This window comes from Bos indicus, chromosome 24, assembly GCF_029378745.1.
Source record: "Bos indicus isolate NIAB-ARS_2022 breed Sahiwal x Tharparkar chromosome 24, NIAB-ARS_B.indTharparkar_mat_pri_1.0, whole genome shotgun sequence".
NCBI classification, from domain to species: domain Eukaryota; kingdom Metazoa; phylum Chordata; class Mammalia; order Artiodactyla; family Bovidae; genus Bos; species Bos indicus.
The window spans coordinates 61,530,573-61,554,759 of NC_091783.1; the positions used below are offsets into that span (position 1 = coordinate 61,530,573).

A 24,187-nucleotide genomic window follows, 5' to 3' on the forward strand; every position below is an offset into this window, starting at 1 on the left:
CTCTAAGGAGCTTGTTTACATGTATTCTGCCAATAAGGAAATGAGGAAGGAACTCTGAGTTCAGATTTGATCTCCACCCAAGCCGAGTCCTGTTTTTCTGTTCTTACCGAGAAACACAATGGGATTTCTGTGTATGGAAAGGCAGCCACTCTTAGCCTGGAGACCCGATGAGCAATGCTGGAGGCCTTGGGGACCTTCTCCGAGCCTCTCACCGTGCGTGCGGCTCCAAGAGGACAAGGCTCCAGGCCTGCGTGTCTGGTTTCCACCGTCCCATGAGCTCCTGGGACACGTCCCACAGCTCTGCCTGCTCCTGGGGGTGTAGTGGCAGTCTGCACGGGGGCCTGTGAGGACCTGTCCATCTTGTCCCGAGAGGGGACCGTCAGCGCTGGACAACCGGGGGCTCCGGGTCTGTGCCCTCTGCTCCTCTGCACCATTGCACGTGCCTTTTTGAATTATGCTTGTTAGGTATCTGTGCCCTCAAGGAGCCTGTGTTTTGAAGATGATCAGTCCAGGGGCTGTTTCCTAGAGGCAGGTGGTAAACATGCTGACGGGGCCCCCCTCCCCTTCACTCACCTGGCAGAGAGGTCGGGACGCCCAGCAGGAGCTCTAGGTCTAAATTTCTCAGAACTGTTTCTCCTTATTGGTATGCGTGCTTAGTCACTTCACTCTTGTCCAACTCTTTGTGACGCTGTGGACTGTAATCCGCCAGGCTCCTCTGTCGGGGTTCTCCAGGCAAGAATACTGGAGTGGTTGCCATTTTTTCCTCCAGAGGCTCTTTCCCACTCAGGGACCGAACCCGTGTCTCCGGCGTCTCCTGCATTGCAGGCGGGCTCTTTAGTGCCGAGCCCCCAGGAAAGCCCAGCTTTATTGTTAAACCCTGGTCCTTTAACAGTGACTTTCGTTTGTGTGCTTACCTGTCAGTCAGTCATCTGTCTAACGCTTCTCTTCTCTTTCTCTCTCTCTCTCTCCTTCCTTCCTCCTTTCCTTTTCCAGCCTGCAGCTCTCTGTACTGTTTTATTCTTTGGTCTCTTAACTACAGTTAACAGGTCCCTTACAGTCTTAGGAAGCCTACTCTTGAAACTCACAGCCCCCTTCGGGAACACTCGCGCCCACTCAGAGTTCCTGCTCGCCTTTGTGCTTGGCTGTGACGGCCTCTCCACATCCTCTTTGTCTTCGTTTATTTGATTACATCTGGTGGTTTAGAATACTGTGTAAATTTGTGTATTTTATTTCTTGGATTTTTAGCTGTTTCATATCATTTACTCATTTAAGGCAAAGAAATAATTCCCAATGCGAGGATCAAACCTGGGTTTCCTGCATTGCAGGCTGACTCTTTACCATCTGAACCACCAGGGAAGCCTAAAGAAACAATAAAATATCAGAACTTCAGGTAGAACTTAATAAATCCAAAATCGGTATTTTGATATGCCCCTATGAGGACATTATTAATGTATATATTGTAATTAATTTTATAGGAAGGTTTTCTGCATCTGCTGTTAAGCAGATTTTATGAAATGATAATGAATGCAGGTTCAAGAAATGAGAGGTCATTGAGAAAAGATCTGGAATCAAGGCATTTCGTGTGTTTGTAGAATTTTTTTTTAAAGAAATTATTTCATGTTTTGGAGCAGTGACAGTTTAAAGTTTATTAAAATGAGAAAATCTTTGATATGAAGTATTATAAAACTTTTATTGATGAGGATGAAATTGAAAGTAAGTCGTTAGAGTACTTAGCTAGTAAAGATGAATAAACTATTATAAATTTATATTCTCCTACATGTTTATGCCTTCCCAAAGCATTTGGAAGGGGGGAGTGGGGTAAGAATTAAAACTAAGTAAATTAAGGTTAAGAATTTTTTACAGAAATTTAGTAAACTCCCCAGAGACTCTCCCTATAGCCAGGGCATAATTTCCCAAACCACCGAAGGCTAGGCCAGAGCAATTAATGACTCATAAAGCCAGTGTACAGCAATATTTTACTTTGCACAGCGGAATTATTTATGCTGTTTCAGCTGCTTCAACCAAGCCTTTCAGAATCATTTTGTTTGGTTTTGAGTCTGCTTTGCACATAATAAGGATAAATAGTATTTCACTATAGTGGGGAGAAAAAAATCATCTGGTTGTCATTCTGAACTTTCCCTTGCTTATGAAAGATAATTGTCCACTAAGTGAATGGTAAGAAAAATGTGAGTGACGTAGAGTGCAGGCCTCTTGCAAAAGGAGGATGATAATTTCCGAAGCACAGAGCAGGGATGGGTTAAGGCTAGGAGAGAGGCACGCAGACTCAGAGATCACTGATGCAAGGTTCCTAACAGCTGGCAGAGAGACGATCAAGGAAAGGGTCCAGCTGAGTGGGATGGTGGAGTTGCATAGAAACCTAGTAGGTAATCTGGAAAGTTTGTTGTTCACATTACCATTTTTTTATGGTTAGTCTGCAGTGTTGTTTGGGGAAATAATTCGAGGGCCCAGGGAGCTTTTTGTTCATATGTGTTCATATGTTCCAACCCTCAAGCTGGAAAAGAAGACTTCTTGAGCCAGTGGCTGGGCTGTGTGTGTGCACTCAGTCGTGTCCAGTTCTTTGCAGCCCCATGGACTGTACCCGCCGGGCTCCTCTGTCCATTGAATTTTCTGTCCATGGCAAGAATGCTGAAGTGGGTTGCCATTCCTTCTGCAGAGGATCTTCCTGACTCGTGGATCAAACCCATGTCCCATGCATCTCCTGCATTGGCAGGTGGATTCTTTTACCACTGGGAAGCTATGGTTGGGATTCATGTGCATTTTAATGTATTTCCCAACGTGTATAGGCTCATGGGGGAAAATATCCCATTTGATTTACTGAGTCTAAATTATTAGCCTCAAAATTTTTTGTCATTTTTAATACAAACTAGCACTGATTTCCCAAGCCATGGTGACTGGACCTGATCTTCTGAAACCTGACTTTGTTCACATGTGGTTCACTCCTGTCTATGAGGAATGACATCAAACCGCCTTGCTCTGGGCTGAGGGCTCTGTTAGGATTGGACCGTGGCAGTTGCAGGAGCCTCCCTCTGGGTGGCACTTGAACTTAAGGCTGTCATTCAGACTCTGTGTGGCTGGGCTTTCTCCATGCGACCTTGGGCAGACCCTTCAACTTTCATCTTTGAAGTGGAGATCAGTCCTTATTGTGCTGAGTTACTGTGAAGACGAAATTAAAAGACGCTTGCTCCTTGGAAGGAAAGCTATGACAAACCTAGACAACATATTAAAAAGCAGAGACATTACTTTGCCAGCAAAGGTCCGTCTAGTCAAGGCTATGGTTTTTCCAGTTGTCGTGTATGGATGTGAGAGTTGGACTATAAAGAAAGTTTAGCACTGAAGAATTGATGCTTTTGAACTGTGGTGTTGGAGAAGACTCTTGAGAGTCCCTTGGACTGCAAGGAGATGCAACCAGTCCATTCTGAAGGAGATCAGCCCTGGGTGTTCACTGGAAGGACTGATGATGAAGCTGAAACTCCAGTACTTTGGCCACCTGATGCAAAGAGCTGACTCATTTGAAAAGACCCTGATGCTGGGAAAGATTGAAGGCAGAGGAGAAGGGGACGTCAGAGGATGAGATGGTTGGATGGCATTACCGACGCAACGGACATGAGTTTGGGTGGGCTCCGGGAGCTGGTGATGGACAGGGAGGCCTGCTATGCTGCAGTCCATGGGGTTGCAAAGAGCTGGAGACGACTGAAGCGACTGAACAGCAACCACAATAAAAGGCTACTTGCTGTGAGGTGTGTGCTGCTGCTGCTGAGTCGCTCAGTCGTGTCTGACTCTGTGCGACCCCACAGACGGCAGCCCACCAGGCTCCCCCGTCCCTGGGATTCTCCAGGCAAGAACACTGGAGTGGGTTGCCATTTCCTTCTCCAAGCGAGGTGTATAGAGGTGGCTTCCTCATTTCTTCTATTTCTTATCTTGAGGAGGATCTTAGATTTAATAGGCGCCATGTAGGCAGGTTACAGCCCCTTTGGTTAGACGTACTGACAGTTCTTTGATTTGGGAGTTGTGCAAAACCTCTGTGATGGTGGCCTTACCTGCCCAGGCTGATCTAGGGGGAAGCCCTTAAATCTCCTTTATTGCAGGGCCTGGCACAGGGCAGAGGTGCCACTCGCGGTTCGGTTCTCGTGGTCGTCTTGGCCGCCCACTGCCGTCAGGACATGTCTGGTTTCTGCTCTTCATCCCTGCCCCTGTTCTGCCATGAGCTCCACAGACCCCTTGCTTGCTGGGCTTTCATCCTGCGCCGTCCTCCCCCTGGTTTGCAGCAGAAACAGGCTTGCAGTCCAGAATGAGGAAAGAAATCAAATCAGACTTGACATTTAATCATTATCTTGTAGTTGTCCAGAGAGAGTATTTATTCAGCCTGATGCTTCAGCCGAAAGGGAATGTGTCCTCTGCAGAGTAGTCCCGTAGGAGGAACGCCCCAGCCAGTTGACGGCTGCTGAGAGAGAAGGGCGGTGAAGCAGTGCCCTGTCATCCTCCCGGGAAGCACTCCCGAGGGCCGCACTCAGCGCGAGGCACAGGCTTCTGTGAACGGGACGGGCTGAGTCCCCCTCTGTGAACCTAACAGTCAGACAGAGACTCTTCTTGGAACTTTTGCACGACCGCCCATTTTGCTGAAGCCGGAATCTTTACCATGACCTCAAAGGAGCTGCAGGATCTCCTTACCTTTTCACTGAAGTTTTTATATTGAGATTACATTGCTTTTTTCTCAGTTAAACGCACACACACGGAAGAGCACAAAGACTAATATGACAATTCCTGGTTGTCTAACATTCTGACCTGCGTGCATGCTAGGTCGCTTCAGTCATATCCAACTCTTTGCGACCCTATGGACTGTAGCCCGCCAGGCTCCTCTGCCCATGGGATTCTCCAGGCAAGAACACTGGAGTGGGCTGCCATTTCCTCCTCCGGGGCGTCTTCCTGAGCCAGGGATCACACCTGTGTCTCTTGCATATCCTGCATTGACAGACGGGTTCTTTACCACTAGTGCCATCTGGGAAGATGCAGTTCCTTCATACTTTGTATTATTATAAAGTGAGTAAACATAGATACATTCCAGATTTCCTGTCTTTCCATTCCTATTTCCATTTCCCTCCCTGCTTCCCTAGAGGCAGTCACTGTTACTAATCTGACATGGTCAGTGTACGTGCTGTGCTTAGTCGCTCAGTCGTGTCCAACTCCAAAGAGTTGGACTGTAGCCCACCAGGCTCCTCTGTCCATGGGATTCTCCAGGCAAGAGTACTGGAGTGGGTAGCCTTTCCCTTCTCCAGGGGATCTTCCCAATGCAGGGACTGAACCTGGGTCTCCAGCATTGCAGGTGGATTCTTTACCATCTAAGCCACCTGGGACTGACCAATGTATGGTGTGTAGCTTTATTGCACATGTAACTATTCATGCATAATATATGGAATCATTATGTGTGTTTGTGTTAAAATTTTTTTCATACATGACATTATACTATATGTAAAATTTTACAGCTTGCATTTTTTGATTTATTTATTTTGGGCTTGAGGTTTTTTTTTTTTTAATCAATCCAGGTTGATACATAGAAATCTAGTCTAGTCATTTTAACTGCAGCTCTGAGTGGCAGGCTCGCTGTCTCTTGTGGGTTCAGGATATGTATCCCAGAGAAGGCCTTGAATTAGCCTGGCCTGGGTCACATGCCAGTCCCAGCTCGATCAGTCTGCAGGCTCAGCAGTGTGGCTCGGATGGCTGGAGCTGCAAGCATACGCCTGCAGCTCCCACCAGGATCTCATGCATCTGAAGGCTTGTTACGGGAAGAAGTGGGAAAGGATTTGGGGCAGGCAGAAGCACAGATTGCCCCGTGTGCTCCAACCTGAGCTTGTCTCATCGGGGCCTCTGGGGGCCTCCTGTGGTGCCTGAGGCCCTGCTCCGTTCCCATGCCCTGATGATCGCTGAAACTCACGTCAGAGTGCGTTGATTGGGAAGGCCCCTGCAGAAGGAAACGGCAACACACGCCAGTATTCTTGCCTGGAGAATCCCATGGACAGAGGAGCCTGGCGGGCCACAGTCCACAGGGTCACAAAGAGTCAGACCCAGCGAAGTGACTGAACAAAGCAGCAGTGACACACTGTGATCTCCCTCCTTCTGAGGTGCTCTCCCTGCTCCTGAGGTGCTTGCCCTCCTCCTGAGGTGCTCTCCCTGCTCCTGAGGTGCTCTCCCTCCTCCTGAAGTGCTCTCCCTCCTCCTGAGGTGCTCTCCCTGCTTCTGAGGTGCTCTCCCTGCTCCTGAGGTGCTCTCCCTCCTCCTGAGGTGCTCTCCCTGCTCCTGAGGTGCTCTCCCTGCTCCTGAGGTGCTTGCCCTCCTCCTGAGGTGCTCTCCCTGCTCCTGAGGTGCTCTCCCTCCTCCTGAGGTGCTCGTGAGGTGCTCTCACTAGGCCGCCGTGCGTCTGTTCTACGCCCGTCCCTCAGGAAATGGAAGGCCTGACACACCATTACGTCCTCACCACAGGTTTTCGCCTGGATGGATGAGTCCGAGTAATCCTTTCAACCTTACTTCCCGTAAATGGGTTCTGCCAGGGAATCTTGTGTGGCCGTGGCATGTTTGCACCTGCTTTGCAGGCGCATTAAATTCTGGCCTTTTTTTCACATCATTTGATTTGCGTGGGTGACCTAGCCCTGTTTGGGATTTTTCTTTTTCTTAAGGGTGAAAATTCAAGGGAAGATGAAATTGCTGAACCGTGAACTCAGACTGACTCTGTAAAATCTTTTGAGTTGAGCCCTGCAAGCCCTTTTCCATCTCACAGTCCCCTTAGCTTTCACAGTTCCTTTCCAACCTCAAACGTGCCATCAACAGAGTGTTTGTCATGCAGATTTACTCCTGAATACCTTTTTTAGCGTCAGGAGAATGCGGGTTCTGGTGAAGGTAAGATGTATTGGAAGTAATCACAGCAGTCGTCAGTTATGGAGTGCTGGCTCTGAGCCAGCTGTGTAGCCGTAGGTGTCGTCTTAATGCCTGTTAAACAGGTGACAAAACGGGAGTTTGGTGAGCTCAGCAGGGCCCTCAGCTTCTCTCAGCTCGGGGATGGTGGAGCCAGAGCCAGCCCCCCTGAGAACCACATTCTGCTGCCTTTTGTAATCACGGAAGAGTGAAGCTGGGGTTTGGTAATAGAAAAGGGCATCAAACTGATCACAGACAAGCAGTGGCGTTTTTGCCATAAAGCTTTGGTGAAGATAGAGCGTGAGGAGGCATCAGCCCAGATCCTAGAACAGTGACCCCACAGCCTTGGTGAGGCGAGAGGAGCCAAGCTTTGTGTCAGTGGTCCTGAAGCCGTGTCCGTGGTGTAGATTGGCACCGTGGTTCCCAGCGTACGAGAGAGAGATGTGCAGGGTGCCCAGAGCTGTTTCTGCCTCCAGCATGCCCTGTAGCCCTGGGACTCTGGCTATCGTGGGAGTCATTTAACTGGGGATACTTTGAATATGTGGATAAACATTTAGACGTACAGTAAATTTCTCTTGGATTACCCACATGAAGCAAAACTGACACTGTGGGAGACATGACCTGAAAAATTTACAACAGGCAGTAGTGGAATCTGATTATGTGCTGCTGTTATTATTAAACATACGTGCAAGGCCACTGAGCATGCTTTGGTTTGTGCTGTTTTTAAATCAGTATTTACAAGGGCTTTTGTTTAAGTTCAGCCTAGATCTTAGTGTCTGTCTTCCAACCCGGTGTCTACTCTAAGGTCTTACATTATTTAGCTTTGAATTCTCTTACCATGAATGTGTTTGGGAACATGACCCCTATAGCTGAAGGGGATTATGGGTCTCACTCTACCTGGCAGGATAACCTGTGCTCTTTGTCACCTGTCTCCTATACTAAGTTACTGTCAGCACCTTCCAGGGAGGGACACGATTTCCTCCCTTGGTAATGCTTTAATACTTTGCTCAGTTCTGTCTAAACACTCTTGGTTTAGATTTGAATAATGGTGCTAATTGCATAGCGAGTCTGTGTTCCCAAATGAGGTTATCTTGTTTCTGTCTGTGGAAAGTAGTCACAGGGCAAAGGATGCTGTGAAAACTGAACTGTGGCTTTTCTCCCCCGTAGGTCGCATCGCAGCGCATTAGCTCAGTGGACCTCTCCTGTTGTAGCTTGGAGCATCTGCCTGCCAACCTCTTCTACAGCCAAGACCTCACTCATCTCAATTTAAAACAGAACTTTCTAAGGCAGAATCCCAGTCTACCAACTGCACGGGGGCTCAGCGAACTGCAACGGTGAGCATGCAGAAGGGGTGGATAATTAGGAAGGGGAGGAGGTGCCAGCTTCTGATTGTTTCTGACTATTCTTAGTGGAAAAGCTACAGCGGGGAACCTTTCTCTTTCAGAGGCTGGGTCATAGGACTTTGGTAGTGAAGACACTGTCAGTTCTCATTCTGAGATTTTTTTCAGGGTCCCTGCCTTTCAAATGAATGATTTAGATATTCATTAACTGGATACATTTGTGCAAGAAGAACACTTCGCCTAAACCACTTGTATTTCTTAACCAATCTACAAATGCGTCTGGGAAAAGTTAATATTTGGTGTGTTACTTCTGAACTATAGGGGTTTGGTCAGATACTTCTTTCAAAATTTACAAAAAGGTCAGTTTTTTCCATGATAAGATGTTTCCTTCGAAATCTAAGAACTAAAGTTTAAACCCATTAATACCACATCATCTGGGTGATTAGCGTCTAGGTTTCAAGAGTCACATGGTAAATGAAAAGGGTCTGCTCTTTTATAACTAGAGGGCAGGGACTTTAACCTACATCTTTCTGAAACAGATTGAAGGATTTACCAAATTAATTTCATTTTCTTTCTTTTTTTTTTTTTTTTGAGTAGTGATCAATCTTGATTCTGTGGTGAATAAATAAAGCCTCTGATGCTTACGTATTTGTTGCAAATATATGAGACAATTACTCCAGAAGGATATAACTTTTAAAGAAAGAATGAATAGTTCATTTGTTTGTAAATGCCTGTTAATGATCAGAGATTTAGCTATGATCATTAACCACTGTGGTTATGTGTTTGTGATTTTTAACATCCAGAAAGAATAATCCATGAAGTATTAATATGAAGTTTGTGTGGATATGAAACACTCTGAAGAGTGTTTCAGTTGTCTTTTCGGATGATTGTGAGTATTCTTTGATGTGCTCAGTCGCTAAGTCGTGTCCGACTCTTTACGACCCTGTGGATTGTCGTCCGCCAGCAAGAGCACTGGAGCGGGTTGCCGTTTCCTCGCCATGCGATCTCCTGCTGCAGGGATTGAACCTGGGTCTCCTGCATTGCAGGCGGGTTTAAGTGCTAATTTCTTACACGTGGATTTCAATGCGGAATGTAAAACCCTTTCAGTAGACTTTTAAAATTCTTTTACATTAGGATACTTTGGTCTTCCTCGCACTTTGAATGGATTTTTGCCCATACATCATTTCAATGCATTAAGTATTGGTCATTTGGAAAATACTGGTTTGTTGGGATAATACAGATATTCCAAATGTTAACATTCTTCGTTATGCAGTTTCGAGGCCGTTGTTAATATCACCACTGATCTCATCAGAAAAAATCTTGAAGTATTGGGAAGTTGTCAGGCTTACTGGGGAAACGAGTTTTCCAGCATTTTAAATTTCAGTCGAAGCTTGAAGGCTCCCCTTGGCAACAAATGCTGTCAGTGAAGTGACCTTCCCGCTTCCCTGTGGAGAACGCGTCCGCCAAGTGCCCAGGTCTGAGCACTGAGCTTGTCAGTTGTGCTTTGAACTGAAAGCGGTGTCCGTGAACACTGTGACCGGTCTGGCTCACAACTCAATAATCACACAAGCGTTTTCCGTGGGTAACGGCACACTGAACGGCACTGAAGGTGGCCGAGCGCTTTGTGTGCCCTTCACGTTGTATCACCCAGAAAGTGAAGAAGGCACACACACGGGTCGAGATGTAATACAAATAACTTTCTTGCCCCCAAATGGGCAATTTTAAAGTAAAATTGGCATTATGCATTTTTTGAAAGAGTATTTTGGTTCTGATGGACTGGCCAAGAAGAGTCCTGGGACAGTGGGGACAGTTTGGTGCCTCAGTGAATTGGCTCCCTGGACAGTAAGAGCCCAGAAAGGTGTGCTCAAGCACTTCCTTATTCTTCCCTGGAGCTTCGGTTACAGTGAAAGGGAACCACAGGGAACTTCTCAAACTTAGGTGTTTATATGCCCTATGCACTGATAATAACTATTTTTACTGACTCTCCTGTAATAGTTACTGTGATTTTTTTTTTTGCTAAAGGGTAGTATCATCAATTTCCGTCTGTGGGGTCACACAGAGTCGGACACGACTGAAGTGACTTAGCATAGCATAGCAATATCATCATTTAGTCTGTTTGGGGCGTTTGAAAATTTGTTTTTGAAGTATTCTTGTGTATTTCCCATCAAGAATTTTGCATCATGCTATTCAATCCTGCCATCTTAGAACAGAAAGGGGCATTACAGTTTATCCAAACCAATACTTTCATTTTAGAAACGAGGTAGAGGAAGATGTGAAATGCCAAAATCAGATTAACATTTACCTTCTGGGAGCCAGTTAAGGGGATGTGATTTGGGAATGGTTTGAAGAGGATTTGAACTACATCCATAATGTTTATTTCTTTAAAAAAAATTAGAGACAAATAGGACAAATGTTCAAAATGTTAATATTTGAAAAGCTGAATAGTACATACTTGGATGATCATTATTGTTTTCTGTATTTTCCTATTTGTGTATTTCATTATAATCCCCAAATTAAAGCCTAAACAAAAAGAAAATAAAAATGCTTGTAATAGCATAGGGGAATATGATAGCCCCAAAGAGTCAGCATTTATGGACTAAATAAATAAATCTCTGGGTAGAGGGATCTTGAGGGGCATTGCCTTGCCTGTTGGTGCTTTTAGAAGCACCTGATTGATCCCCCATATCTGTTGATTCCAAATCTGTAAATAGCTTTTCAGTGCATCCACCCTTTTCCTCTGCTTCCCATCTCTCAGCACACACCCTCTCCAACCAGCTGTCAGCTCTCAGCTGAACTGTTGCAGCAACTGGAGACATGGTCATCTTGCTGTCATTTTCCCACTGCAGTTCACCCTCGTTAGTTTTCTTGCCTTCTATTTTGTGCCTGTCTTGGTTTTGTTTTGCATTTTAAAAAATTTAAACTTCTGTCCCATGAAAGTAATATTTTATATAAATTTGTGAGAAATCTTGCAGTAAGACAACACACAGGTGCTTGGAACTCCAGCCCCTCCTTACACCACGTCCTGCCCCCTAGACAGCTGCTTCTGATTCTTGGGGCTCCCTGCTTGCTGTCTTCTCCATCTTCCCACCTATCTGCTGCTGTTTTTGAACTTTTTGTTATTGGACCGCAGTTGACATCGCTGTGGAAAATGGCGATTTGCCTCTCCTCCCTGTCTCCAGCCGCTCAGCCCGGGCCCCGACCACTGCTCCCCTCAGCCTCTCGGTGTGGAGGTGTCCATGTTCGCTTAAGTCGCTGTTGAAGGCTGACGTCACTTCGAGTATGCAACTGTAATTCATCCCTAAGGCACTTAAATGCGACTGGATGGTAGCGTAGAGATGAGTGTCCTTTTCCTTTTCTCTCGTGCTGTTCAGGTGACAGAACTCTAACCCTCTTCTCAACGCCCTTTTCCTGGAGACTTCTTCCTTCCTGGAGCCAGCATGGGTGCTGTTTAGGAGGTCTGGTACCCGCCTGTTCTCCTGGGGGTGCCTTTCAGCGTTTTCCTGATGACGCCCTTCTCGTCTCGCTGGGGCTTTCCATATGTTGTCCTGTATCTCGCGATCCCTTCTTGGTTTACTCCTCCTTTTTAATGGCAAATCTCCTAGGATCTTCCCGAGAAAGGGGACATGGGAGACAAATTTATTACATACTTTGTATCTCTAAAAATATTTTCTCACGTGTTTGATAATGTGACTGGTTTCAGGATGGGAAAACATGTTTCCTCAGGATTTTGAAGCCAGTGCACTGTTGTTTTTTAGCTTCTACAGCTGCTGTTAAAAAGTGTTATACTCTTCTGACCCTTGTCCTTGTACACCTTCTTTCTTCTTTTTTTTTTTTAAACAACCCTAAAGAGGTTTTCAGTTCAATTCAGTCGCTCAGTCATGTCCGACTCTTTGCAACCCCAAGAACCGCAGCACACCAGACCTCCCTGTCCATCACCAACTCCCGGAGTCCACCCACACTCAAGTCCATCGAGTCGATGATGCCATCCAACCATCTCATCTGTCGTCCCCTTCTCCTCCTGCCCCCAATACTTCTCAGCATCACGGTCTTTTCAAATGAGTCAGCTCTTTGCATCAGGTGGCCAAAGTATTGGAGCTTCAGCTTCAACATCAGTCCTTCCAGTGAACACCCAGGACTGATTTCCTTTAGGATGGACTGGTTGGATCTCCTTGCAGTCCAAGGGACTCTCAAGAGTCTTCTCCAACATCACAGTTCAAAAGCATCAATTCTTCAGCGCTCAGCTTTCTTTGTAGTCCAACTCCTACATCCATAACATGACCACTGGAAAAACCATAGCCTTGACTAGACAGACCTTTGTTGGCAAAGTAATGTCTCTGCTTTTTAATATGCTGTCTAGGTTGGTCATAACTTTCCTTCCCAGGAGTAAGTGTCTTTTAATTTCATGGCTGCAATCACCATCTGCAGTGATTTTGGAGCCCAGAAACATAAAGTCAGCCACTGTTTCCCCACCTATTTGCCATGAAGTGATGGGACCGGATGCCATGATCTTAGTTTTCTGAATGTTGAGCTTTAGGCCAACTTTCACACTCTCCTCTTTCACTTTCATCAAGAGGCTCTTTAGTTCTTCTTCACTTTCTGCCATAAGGGTGGTGTCATCTGCATATCTGAAGTTATTGAATATTTCTCCCGGCAATCTTGATTTCAGCTTGTGCTTCTTCCAGCCCAGCATTTCTCATGATGTACTCTGCATATAAGTTAAATAAGCAGGGTGACAATAATACAGGCTTGACGTACTCCTTTTCCTGTTTGGAACCAGTCTGTTGTTCCATGTCCAGTTCTAACTGTTGTTTCCTGATGTGCATATAGGTTTCTCAAGAGGCAGGTCAGGTGGTCTGGTATTCCCATCTCTTTCAGAATTTTCCACAGTTTATTGTGATCCACACAGTCAAAGGCTTTGGCATAGTCAGTAAAGCAGAGAGAGATGTTTTTCTGGAATTCTCTTGCTTTTTCCATGATCCAGTGGATGTTGGCAATCTGATCTCTGGTTCCTCTGCCTTTTCTAAAACCAACTTGAACATCTGGAGGTTCACAGTTCACATATTGCTGAAGCCTGGCTTGGAGAATTTTGAGCATTACTCTGCTAGCATGTGAGATGAGTGCAATTGTGCGGTAGTTTGAGCATTCTTTGGCATTGCCTTTCTTAGGGATTGGAATGAAAACTGACCTTTTCCAGTCCTGTGGCCACTGCTGAGTTTTCCAAATTTGCTGGCATCTTGAGTGCAGCACTTTCATAGCATCGTCTTTCAGGATTTGAAGTAGCTCAACTGGAATTGCATCACCTCCACTAGCTTTGTGGGTAGTGATGCTTCCTATGGCCCACTTGACCTCACATTCCAGGATGTCTGGCTCTAGGTGAGTGATCACACCATCATGATTGTCTGGGTCATGAAGATCTTTTTTGTACAGTTCTTCTGTGTATTCTTGCCACCTCTTCTTAATATCGTCTGGTTCTCTAGGTCCATACCATTTCTGTCCTTTATTGAGCCCATCTTTGCATGAAATGTTCCTTTGGTATCTCTAATTTTCTTGAAGAGATCTTTAGTCTTTCCCATTCTGTTGTTTTCCTCTATGTCTTTGCATTGATCGCTGAGGAAGGCCTTCTTATCTCTCCTTGCTATTCTTTGGAAGTCTGCGTTCAAATGGGTATATCTTTCCTTTCTCCTTTGCTTTTTGCTTCCCTTCTTTTCATAGCTATTTGTAAGGGCTCCTCAGACAGCCATTTTGCTTTTTTGCATTTCTTTTCCATGGGGATGGTCTTGATCCCTTTCTCCTGTACAATGTCATGAACCTCCGTCCATAGTTCATCAGGCACTCTGTCTGTCAGATCTAGTCCCTTAAATCTATTTCTCACTTCCACTATATAATCATAAGGGATTTGATTTAGGTCATACCGGAATGGTCTAGTGGTTTTCTCCACTTTCTTCAATTTCAGTCTGAATTTGGCAATAAGGAGTTCATGGTCTGAGCCACAGTCAGCTCCATGTCTTGTTTTTGCTGACTGTATAGAGCTTCTCCATCTTTGGCTGCAAAGAACATAATCAATCTGATTTCGGTGTTGACCATCTGGTGATGTCCATGTGTAGAGTCTTCTCTTGCGTTGTTGGAAGAGGGTGTTTATATGACCAGTGCGTTCTCTTGGCAGAACTTTATTAGCCTTTGTCCTGCATCATTCTGTATTCCAAGGCCAAATTTACCTGTTACTCCAGGTGTTTCTTGACTTCCTACTTTTGCATTCCAGTCCTCTATAATAAAAAGGACATCTTTTTTGGGTGTTAGTTCTATAAGGTCTTGTAGGTCTTTATAGAACTGTTCAACTTCAGCTTCTTCAGCATTACCGGTTGGGGCATAGACTTGGATTACTGTGATATTGATTTGCCTTGGAAACGAACAGAGATCATTCTGTCGTTTTTGAGATTGCATCCAAGTACTGCATTTTGAACTCTTTTTTTGACCATGATGGCTACAGCATTTCTTCTAAGGGATTCCTGCCCACAGTAATAGATATAATGGTCATCTGAGTTAAATTCACCCAATCCAGTCCATTTTAGTTTACTGACTCCTAGCATGTCGATGTTCACTCTTGGAATCTCCTGTTTGACCACTTCCAATTTGCCTTCATTCATGGACCTGACATTCCAGGTTCCTATGCAATATTGCTCTTTACAGCATCGGACCCTGCTTCCATCACCAGTCACATCCACAACTGGGTGTTGTTTTTGCTTTGGCTCCATCCCTTCACTCTTTCTGGAGTTATTTCTCCACTGATCTCCAGTAGCATATTGGGCACCTACTGACCTGGGGAGTTCCTCTTTCAGTATCCTATCTTTTTGCCTTTTCATACCGTTCATGGGGTTCTCAAGGCAAGAATACTGAAGTGGTTTGCCATTCCCTTCTCCAGTGGACCACATTCTGTCAGAACTCTCCACCACGACCCATCCGTCGGGTGGCCCCACATGGCATGGTTTAGTTTCACTGAGTTAGACCAGGCTGTGGTCCATGTGATCAGATTGGCTGGTGTCTGTGACTGTGGCTTCAGTCTGTCTGTCCCCTGATCCCCTCTCTCGGTGCCTACCGTCTTACTTGGGTTTCACTTACCTTGGACGTGGGGTCTGTCTTCACGGCTGCTCCAGCAAAGCGCAGCTGCTGCTCGTTACCTCGGACCCTGGGTAGCTCCTCTCAGCCACCACCCCTGAGCTCGGGCGTGGGCTGGCTCCTTTAGGATTTTCTTTTTTGGCACTCTGTTCATTTCAGCCACTAAGATGAACACTTGATCTGAAAAAAAAAAAAGTATGTCTTTCAGTTCTGGAAAACTTTCTCATATTTTGTGGTAGTTTCTTCCCATTTTATTTTCTCTTTTATTCCTCTGATTCTTCCTCTGAATTCCTGTTAGGCAGGACCTCCTCGTTTGTCCTCTGATGCTCTAATTTTCTTCTTAATGCCCTACTTCTTAACAACATTTCTCTACTTTATCTTAACCTTCTGAATTTCTGCTGTCCTTATTTTTCAAGAGGTCTTTCTTGTTTGTGTGTTTAGTGTGCATTTTAGCAGCATTCTGTCCCCACCGTCACCCCGCCTTCCCCACAATGGGTGCACTTCTTCCTTTTCTGACGATGCATCTTTTGCTGTCTTGGTTTCTTTTTCCTGTTTGTGTCGGTGTCTGACTCTCATGTTACCTCACTGGTGATCCTTTCGGGCTTCCCAGGTAGTCTAGTGGTGAAGAACCCGCCTGCCAGTGGAGGAGATGCAAGGGTCTTGGGTTCCATCACTGGGTTGGAAAGATCCCCTGGAGGCGATCATGGCATCCCACTCTAGTGTTTTTGTCTAGAGAATCCCATGGACAGAGGAGCCTGGCGGGCTGGAGTCCATGTGGTTGCACAGAGTCAGACACGAGTGAAGTGACAGCATGCACAGTGATCCTTCGCTGTCTGTTCCTCTTTAATGGGAGCCCCTGAGAAGTGAATCGGGTGCCGAGGTCTGTGGGCGAGGTCCTCCCTGCATCTTCACGGCAGGGCTGTCGAGGGTGAGCCTTGTGGCTTTGTTGGGGAACTTCCAAAGACAGTATCTGTGGGTCTTCTCTCTGGGGTGAGTAAGTATTCTTTTGGAGAAGGCAATGCCACCCCACTCCAGGACTCTTGCCTGGAAAATCCCATGGACGCAGGAGCCTGGTGAGCTGCAGTCCATGGGGTCGCTAGGAATCAGACATGACTGAGCGACTTCACTTTCGCTTTTCACTTTCACGCATTGGAGAAGGAAATGGCAGCCCACTCCAGTGTTCTTGCCTGGAGAATCCCAGGGACGGGGGAGCCTGGTGGGCTGCCGTCTATGGGGTGGCACAGCGTCGGACACGACTGAAGCGACTTAGCAGCAGCAGCAGCAGCAGTGTTCTTCAGGGCAGTGCTTTGGTCTCCGCCTGGCAGAGCGTGCCGGGGCCAGGGGGTGAAGCGGAGACGGAGCTGGAGTCTGGGGCTCAGTGTGTGCATTCGTGGTTGCCCCTGCTTTCAGAGCAGTGCTCGCTGCTTCCCCTGATGTCTTCAAGCCAGGGTTCAGTTTCCTCAGGGAGTAAACTGGGGAGAGGAGCTGGGGTCTCATTTTATTCCTTATATACTCTTCGAAAGTCTTTTTGTACAAGTATAACGAAACTGCAGTTTGAGTGAGCACGTGTGGGCGGTGCGCGTGCTGCGCAGTCGGTTCCTGGTGCCCTGTGCCCTCCTCTCAGCCCCAAGGGTGACCGCTGTCCCCACTGCTGACACCACGCAGTGCTTCTGCCTGTTTCTGTTCATAATATCTGTGAGTCGTATAGTACGTACTTGGGTCCAGCATCTTTCATTTGCATTTTTAAAAGCAGAACAAAACATATCCAGTTACATACTATCAGCTTGCACTGTATAGTATGTAGTTTTAATATAAAGCTGTAACTTTGATTTAAGGGGGAAGACTTTTCAGGTTTTCACTGCTAGCCAAGGTTCGTTAAGTTTCTGTGACGTTATGTGTGGGGGAGACAGGCTGAGGGGGCTTGGTTTGTGGGGTCCGAGCATTTTGTGAGGATGATGTTGTGTTGCCCTTTGTTAAAAACAAAATAAAGCAACAACAACCACAACAAAAAACCCTAGGCTTTAAACCAATTTCTTTACCACCACACACTAATCTGAGATTTTGGTCTCCCATCCCCATTATCCGTGAAGGGTTTTATTGCTAAGTTTTCAAAGTAATAAGTTAATATGTGTACATGCACACAGGTGTTCAGTACTAGAAATTGAAATTATATATATTTATAACTCAGTTATACTTCAGAAAGTGCTAGTGTGACTTATTTAGGATCGTACAGGTAGTATGGTATTTTTGAGATACGCCATATATTTAATTTCTTGTTTTTAGTTGCATGTTGAAGGAATTTTTGTTCATCTCAGGTGTGTCTTTCACAGGGAATATGTTAGAGAAGAACCAAAGGATAATTTATTTTTAAGTTTTTACCAAATCTCAAGGGATGAATTTCTAGGTTACAGTGTTAGGGCAGATATCCAGAGAAAAACTTTACATATAATGCATTTATAACAGGCGTTGTGAGACTTCTTTTAACCACATATCCCCCTAATTATTCTTTCTATTGCAAATTCTCACCTTAACCAAACGAGCAGTTTTCACAGAGCATCTAAAGCGGCGTTTGCAGCAGCATTCTCATTCTGGAAAGGTGGCGTGCTGCTGTCTGCACACAGGCCAGCAGCTTCAGAGGAAGCATTGTTCTTGGAACTCCGAGTGTCTGTTTTTCCTCTGTTGGCATTGCAGCTCTTCAGTTAGTTTTCAAAGACCGAGGAGAGGCGAAACCAGAGTCGTTTTTGGTAGTTTCAGTGGTTTCTTTCCGGATTGTGTATGTGACTAACAATTACGGTGCATCATTTACCTCTGTTTATTAGTAGGTACTATTTCACTTATATTAACTGTATTCCGCTTAGGTGTTGCAGGTGGTATTAGTCCTAAGATTGTTAATACAATACATTAAGTTTCTTTGTAAAGTCAATGAAGAGGACAAGTTTTTGCTGGCTTAAATTCAAGGAATATAATTTTCCTTCCTTTGTCTTAGTTTTATTGTTTTGAACACGGTATCAAAGCAGTGTGAACTTATTTATACTAAATGATTTTGGTGTTCAAACATTTGAAATGTACTTTTACATTAAAAGAGCTGAACCTGTCCCTTGTTAAAGTTTCATGAGTAGTCGTGTTGCGCCGACAGGTCTGCAGTTTGTGGGGGCGTCTGTCAGAGAGCTCCTCGGCGGTGACAGTCCAGTGCCGTGCTTACAGAGAGCAGGGTCAGAGGAAACTCAGAAGCAGAGTTTGATGGTAATAATTTGTATGTGTATGTTTCTGGTCGCTTTTCCATGGTGCTTCAAAGGTTGTCTGATTAGACGTGTAATTCCTTTAGCTGAAAAGATAAGAGAGATGGGAGGGGTGAGAATTTTTCAGATGGGAGTGAAGGAATGAAGTTGGGTTAGGTGTGCAAGTATGTGAGTGTAAAAGAATGAAAGCCGTAAAGAAATGAACATTGAGAAACTCGTAATTATGCCTGGCATTTATCAAGTACTTTTCTTCTTAGAAAGCTCAATTTGCTACATTTTGAGTCTCCATGAAATGAAAAACAAGTGACCTTATTTCCTGCTCTGTTCTTTTGGGGATCTTGACATTGTAGAGCTACAGTTAGTCATTTTAATTGCCTATCCCTACCAAAATCTCCAGGTCTTTATAGAAAGAGAAATTTTAATTTTTGTTTTTGTCAGTGATTCCTGAAAACTCACTTTTAGTGGAAATAGTGATAATTCATTAACATAGTGGGATCGGGAGTGGCATGCCAAAATATTTTTTCAGCTTATTTGCCGAACATAGACTGCAGTACTCAGAACAGTTTCCACTTCTGTGAAGATGCTCTGTCATATAAAAAATGCTACAAGCGAACAGGAGCGGCTCATTGCTGAAGAAGGGGCACAGCCGATGCGTTAGAGACAAAACACAGCACAGTTGCTGCTCAAGGAGAGAAAACTTCAGGAAGGAATTTCCACTGCTGGGTTTGGTGGGAGACTTGCCAAGTGTCTAAGGAATTTCAGAGACTGTATGGAATGCCCTTCCTCCAGTTAACTCTTCCCAACACTGGATGTTCCTTTCTTACACAGCTTTGCTTTTCAGATGGAATTTTGATCCTCTTGGGAAGTTTTCCAGCTCACACAGTTCCCCTTTTCCTTCCCTGAGCGTCTGATCAAAGGAAAGCCTTTGCTTACAGCTCGGGGCACTGCGATTGTGCAGCCCAGGATGCCCTCCTTGGCTACGGCTCCCAGCCTCATTTCTGGCCATAATAGCCTATTTTCTTCTTCCCTCATACAGTGTGTTTAGAAGAGAGCTCAGAGAGAAACAAAAGCTTTATTTATTAACCAGACTGCATTAAATTCGGTTTGCTCTGTTGACTTCTTGGGATCCTTTAAGATGTTCTTTAACTTTTTTTTTTTTTTTTCCCACTGAAATAAAAAGTGGGCAGGAATCTTCAGAACCCTTGGCTTGAATCCAGCAAGGCTATTGTACTCTGGCCGGTTCTATTTTTCTGTTTATTTTCGTGGAGCTCTTTACTGGACTCTCAAGTTTCAACTGTTAGAGTTTAATGTTAAACATAATATTTGCAGAAATTTGCTATTCTGCGTGGAAACCAACTTTCCCCCCTGCCTAGCTCTTAGGGGACAGGTTAAGCATGCAGCAAGCAGGCCAATTTTGTGGTTGTTGATGGTTTAATATCATCGTAATTGGGGACTTGGAAACATGAGTAACATCGTTACTGGTGACTCTGAAACAGGTTTCAGTCGCTAGCCTGAGGCTGCTGATGGAAGCCAGTGGTGTTCCTCTTTCTCCCTGTCTCCCCTGCCTCACGTCAGACGCACACGGTGACTGGAGCGCCTCTGACAGCACACACGCGGAACTGGAGAACCAAAGGCCCTCGAGGGTTTCTCTTGGTCCTGAGTGTAATTTTGTGATTTGCTGTCCCTCACTGTCCCCTGGAGCAGTCGGGTTCCCGCTGTCGTTTCCATGGCGGGTTAGGCGGGTGCTGGAGCTGGCAGGGCACTTGACGGAGGCCTCCCGATGCCGGCACGCCCCTCCTGCCCTGGTGATGTCTTTGGGACTCGAAATTAACAAGAAACCTAAGGGAAGGTCTGACCTTCCAAACAGTTGTTCTTTCCTCCAGTTTAAAAATTTCTGCTAGAAGCCTTACTTTCACCCCAGTGTGTGTGTAGAGGAAGCACCAGAAGGGAGAGGATGGTGGTCATTCGTTCATGTGGCACACAAACCTGTGCATTCTAGATAGGTTATATCCCTGTTCAGTAATTTCCGTAGGTGAATAGCAGTGTCTTCATCTGGAATTCGAGGCTCTCTGAAAAGTCTTTGAGCATCCTTTACAACCACAGCTTGCTTTCTGCTTAAGAGTGTATTTGCTTACTGTTTTCCAGGAATAGAGCTTTGGCCCTCCAAATTAGTGTTTCTCAAAATGTGATTTGTGCAGTGCCTACATCAGAATCACCTGGGGTATTTACTAGAAACAGAGATTCCTGGGTTTCATCCCAGACCTGCTGATTCAACCTCTCGTGACGGGGCAGACTGCTGCCTCCCAGCAGTGCTTCCTGACGTCGGAGGCACGGCGCACCCCTGTTTTTTCTGAATGTTCTCTTTTAGATTCCCCATCTGCCTATTCATGTCCCTTTGAGACAAGTGACATTTCTGTAAGCACTCGCGGTATTTTTTTCCCAGTACGTTTTCATCTTCTGCTTTTCATTATAGCAACTTCGCTCCCAAGCTGTGTCCAGGTCCTTAAGGGGAAAGCTATGCCTCATTCACACATGTGCATGCCTCACACACCTCTGTGCCCAATGCAAACTCTGAAAGTGTCCAGTGAGTGAATGGTTCAGTCCTAGGATCAGATTTTTATTATACCTACTAAACTTTGGGTATTAGGTTTTTTTCTGTTTAAATACCAGATATTCCTGGTCTGTTCGTGATACAGACTTTTAAGCGTTTCACGTCTAAGCGTGTTTCCATGACATAAGTCTTCTCTCCAGCCTTAGCTTGTGCACACCGTCTCCTTTGGTAATCTGATATCCTTGAAAGAGACGTTACCTGGTTTTCACTTTTACATATCCTTGTGTGACTCACCTGGGATTTGATCCAAGTATACTGTGTGGGTCTTCTCTGCTTTGAGAGTAGAGATAGCTGTCTGTTTTCTGCCTGTTACAGAAATGTTTTCTTATTTGTCCTGCTAGTGGGGGGCTTTTGTGCTTAGTTGCTCAGTCGTGTCCCGCTCTTTGCAACCCCATGGACCACCAAGCTCCTCGGTCAGTGGGATTCTTCAGGTAAGAACGCTGGAGTGTGTAGGCATTCCCTTCTCCAGGATAGTGTGGTGGTTAGTGTTAAACATCCTTCGAATAGTGTCGTGATGAAATTGGCTAACTATGGGCAGATCTGTTGGTGAGAAAAATGACAAAATGTAGTCATGGATAAAGTGAGAAACTATTTGATAAGAGAGATGTTTAACTGTAACTTAAGATACCTTTTTTTAATTGTCTTGCCAGTTTATGAAAGAATCAGAAAATGACAGCTTCATGCCACTTACGACTTACTGTTTTCCTGAGTCAGATGGTGCAGAGCTCCTGTGACCTAGTGACTGCTATTTCCACGTGGTTACCGCCTTGTGGTTTGGGGTGGTCCTCTGTGTAATGTGATTCCTGGATTCGCAGCAGCCTGCTCCGGCATGCTGCTTCCTCCCCTTGCTGTGGACAGGAACTCTGTCTTGTTGGCTGTTGTATCCATAGGGTTAACTGAGTCTAGGATTTGGCACAGAGGAAGTAGCCAATAAATGCCTCTTGTTTGAATTATTCTTAAAAGGGGGGATTAAAGTAAAAATTTCTCTCTTTCGGGAATGCTCTAATTTGCCCTTACAGCAGCATGAACATTGGAATTATTGCCCACACTTGACTGTTCCTTGTTTCCTCGATGGTTATTTTGGAAAAATGATGTCTGTGTGTAGTAGCTTTGGTTTACTTATTTGGCTTTTTTAACATCTGCAGCAGTTTTTAAGAAAATGTTGCTCTGATCCTTCTGTGGCCATAAATGTTAAATTTTATCCAAGTAAAAACATGCATGTGTTTATTTTTGTTTTTTAGTCCTATGAGAAGGTGTTATGGTTGTTTTGTGTATACTGACAGTCATTTACGGTGGTGAGGACTAAGATGGGGTGGTTTCCATTTATTTTGCTTGAATGTTGAGAAGCCGGTTCAGTCAGTTCAGTTGCTCAGTCATGTCTGACTCTTTGCGACCCCATGGACTGCAGCACGCCAGGCCTCCCTGTCCATCTCCAACTCCCGGAGTTCACCCAAACTCACATCCATTGAGTTGGTGATGGCATCCAACCATCTCATCCTCTCCTCTCTCGTCCCCTTCTCCTCCCACCTTCAATCTTTCCCAGCATCAGGGTCTTTTCCAGTAAGTCAGTTCTTCGCATCAGGTGGCCAAAGGATTGGAGTTTCAGCTTCAACATCAGCCCGAATATTCAGGACTGATTTCCTTTAGGATGGACTGGTTGGACCTCCTTGCAGTCCGTGGGACTCTCAAGAGTCTTCCCCAACACCACAGTTCAAAAGCATCAAGTCTTTGGCGCTCAGCTTTCTTTATAGTCCAACTCTCACATCCATACATGACCACTGGAAAAACCATAGCTTTGGCTGGATGGACCTTTGTTGCCAAAGTAATATCTCTGCTTTTTAATAAGGTGTCTAGGTTGGTCATAACTTTCCTTCCAAGGAGCAAGCATCTTTTAATTTCATGGCTGCAGTCACCATGTGCAGTGATTTTGGAGCCCCCAAAAATCAAGTCTCTTGCTGTGTACCCATCTGTTTGTTGAGAAGCTGGCAGTGGGCTCCATTAGCATTAGTTGCGCTGAGCTTCCCAGAAGGACCCTAGTGGGTGCTAACCATGAACAAAGCCAGCAGGCCACTCAGGCCTCGGAACAGAATGTTGTGTGTATGCGGCTTCGTTTCCGAAGTTGTAAGGGGACAGCAGGGAAAAATGCCGCCCTAAGAAATGAATGGAAAAGTCACAGTGAGAGTTTGGTGCCAGGGCAGTACGATTCAGGGGCGTGGAGAGGAGTGTGAGGCTCCGAGGAGCCGAGTCATGCTTTCTGAAGTGGAAGTTCCCAGCAGTTCTGCAGCTGCCCAAAGACTCAAATGTTTCTCATGCCACACGGCTGCAGGTGAGTCCGAGAAGAACATGGGGCAAAATGTATTCTCTCTTTTCTTCATCATCCAGGAGAAGAGAGACTCTTAAGTGTCTGTCAAATTATTTTTCTTTCTTATAAAATAATTATAGCATGTCCAGGTTGCCCTATATCATTCCTGGACGGGGGCAAAAAATATTAAAACAGGATGTGGGAGTAAGTTCATAAGCCAGGACAGTTTCACATTGAAGGAGTTTGAGTTTGAGGAGTCTGTGGAGGATGAGCGGGAAGCCGCTGAGTGACGTCTCTTTCATTCTTTGACTTAACTAACATTTCTCGTGAAGAAAGGACTTCAGTGCACGTTTTACATCCTTCCCAAGATTTGTTCTTCTAAAGCTAAAAGAGGAAAGTTACTGTGTCTGACTAATAACTTTATTAAAGCATTTTGCTGACTCAGGGCCACAAGGTGGGCTGTGAGGAAGAACAAAAAAATACAGGCATTTGGGAAAAAAGAAAAGAGAAACAATAAATGCAACTGATTTTTACCCAAGCCTTTTTCTTCGTCTGTTTTACTGGAACAGCACCACACTTTTCTCTTTTTATTGTCTTCCCCTAGTGCATGCAATTTATTTAAATTGAATAGAAATCCAAGTGGATGGTTTATTTAATA

The 24,187-nt window shown here is 45.2% G+C and overlaps 1 protein-coding gene across 4 annotated transcripts in view; it reads left to right on the forward strand.

Annotated features, from left to right (window-relative positions):
- PHLPP1 (PH domain and leucine rich repeat protein phosphatase 1) overlaps positions 1 to 24,187 on the forward strand; it is a 222,743-nt gene that overhangs the window by 124,143 nt on the left and 74,413 nt on the right. For all 4 annotated transcript variants that reach the window (XM_070779151.1, XM_070779152.1, XM_070779150.1 and 1 more), the window contains exon 4: positions 8,092 to 8,258. In XM_070779151.1, the coding sequence (XP_070635252.1) occupies positions 8,092 to 8,258 (167 nt within the window). The remainder of the gene's footprint in view (positions 1 to 8,091; positions 8,259 to 24,187) is intronic.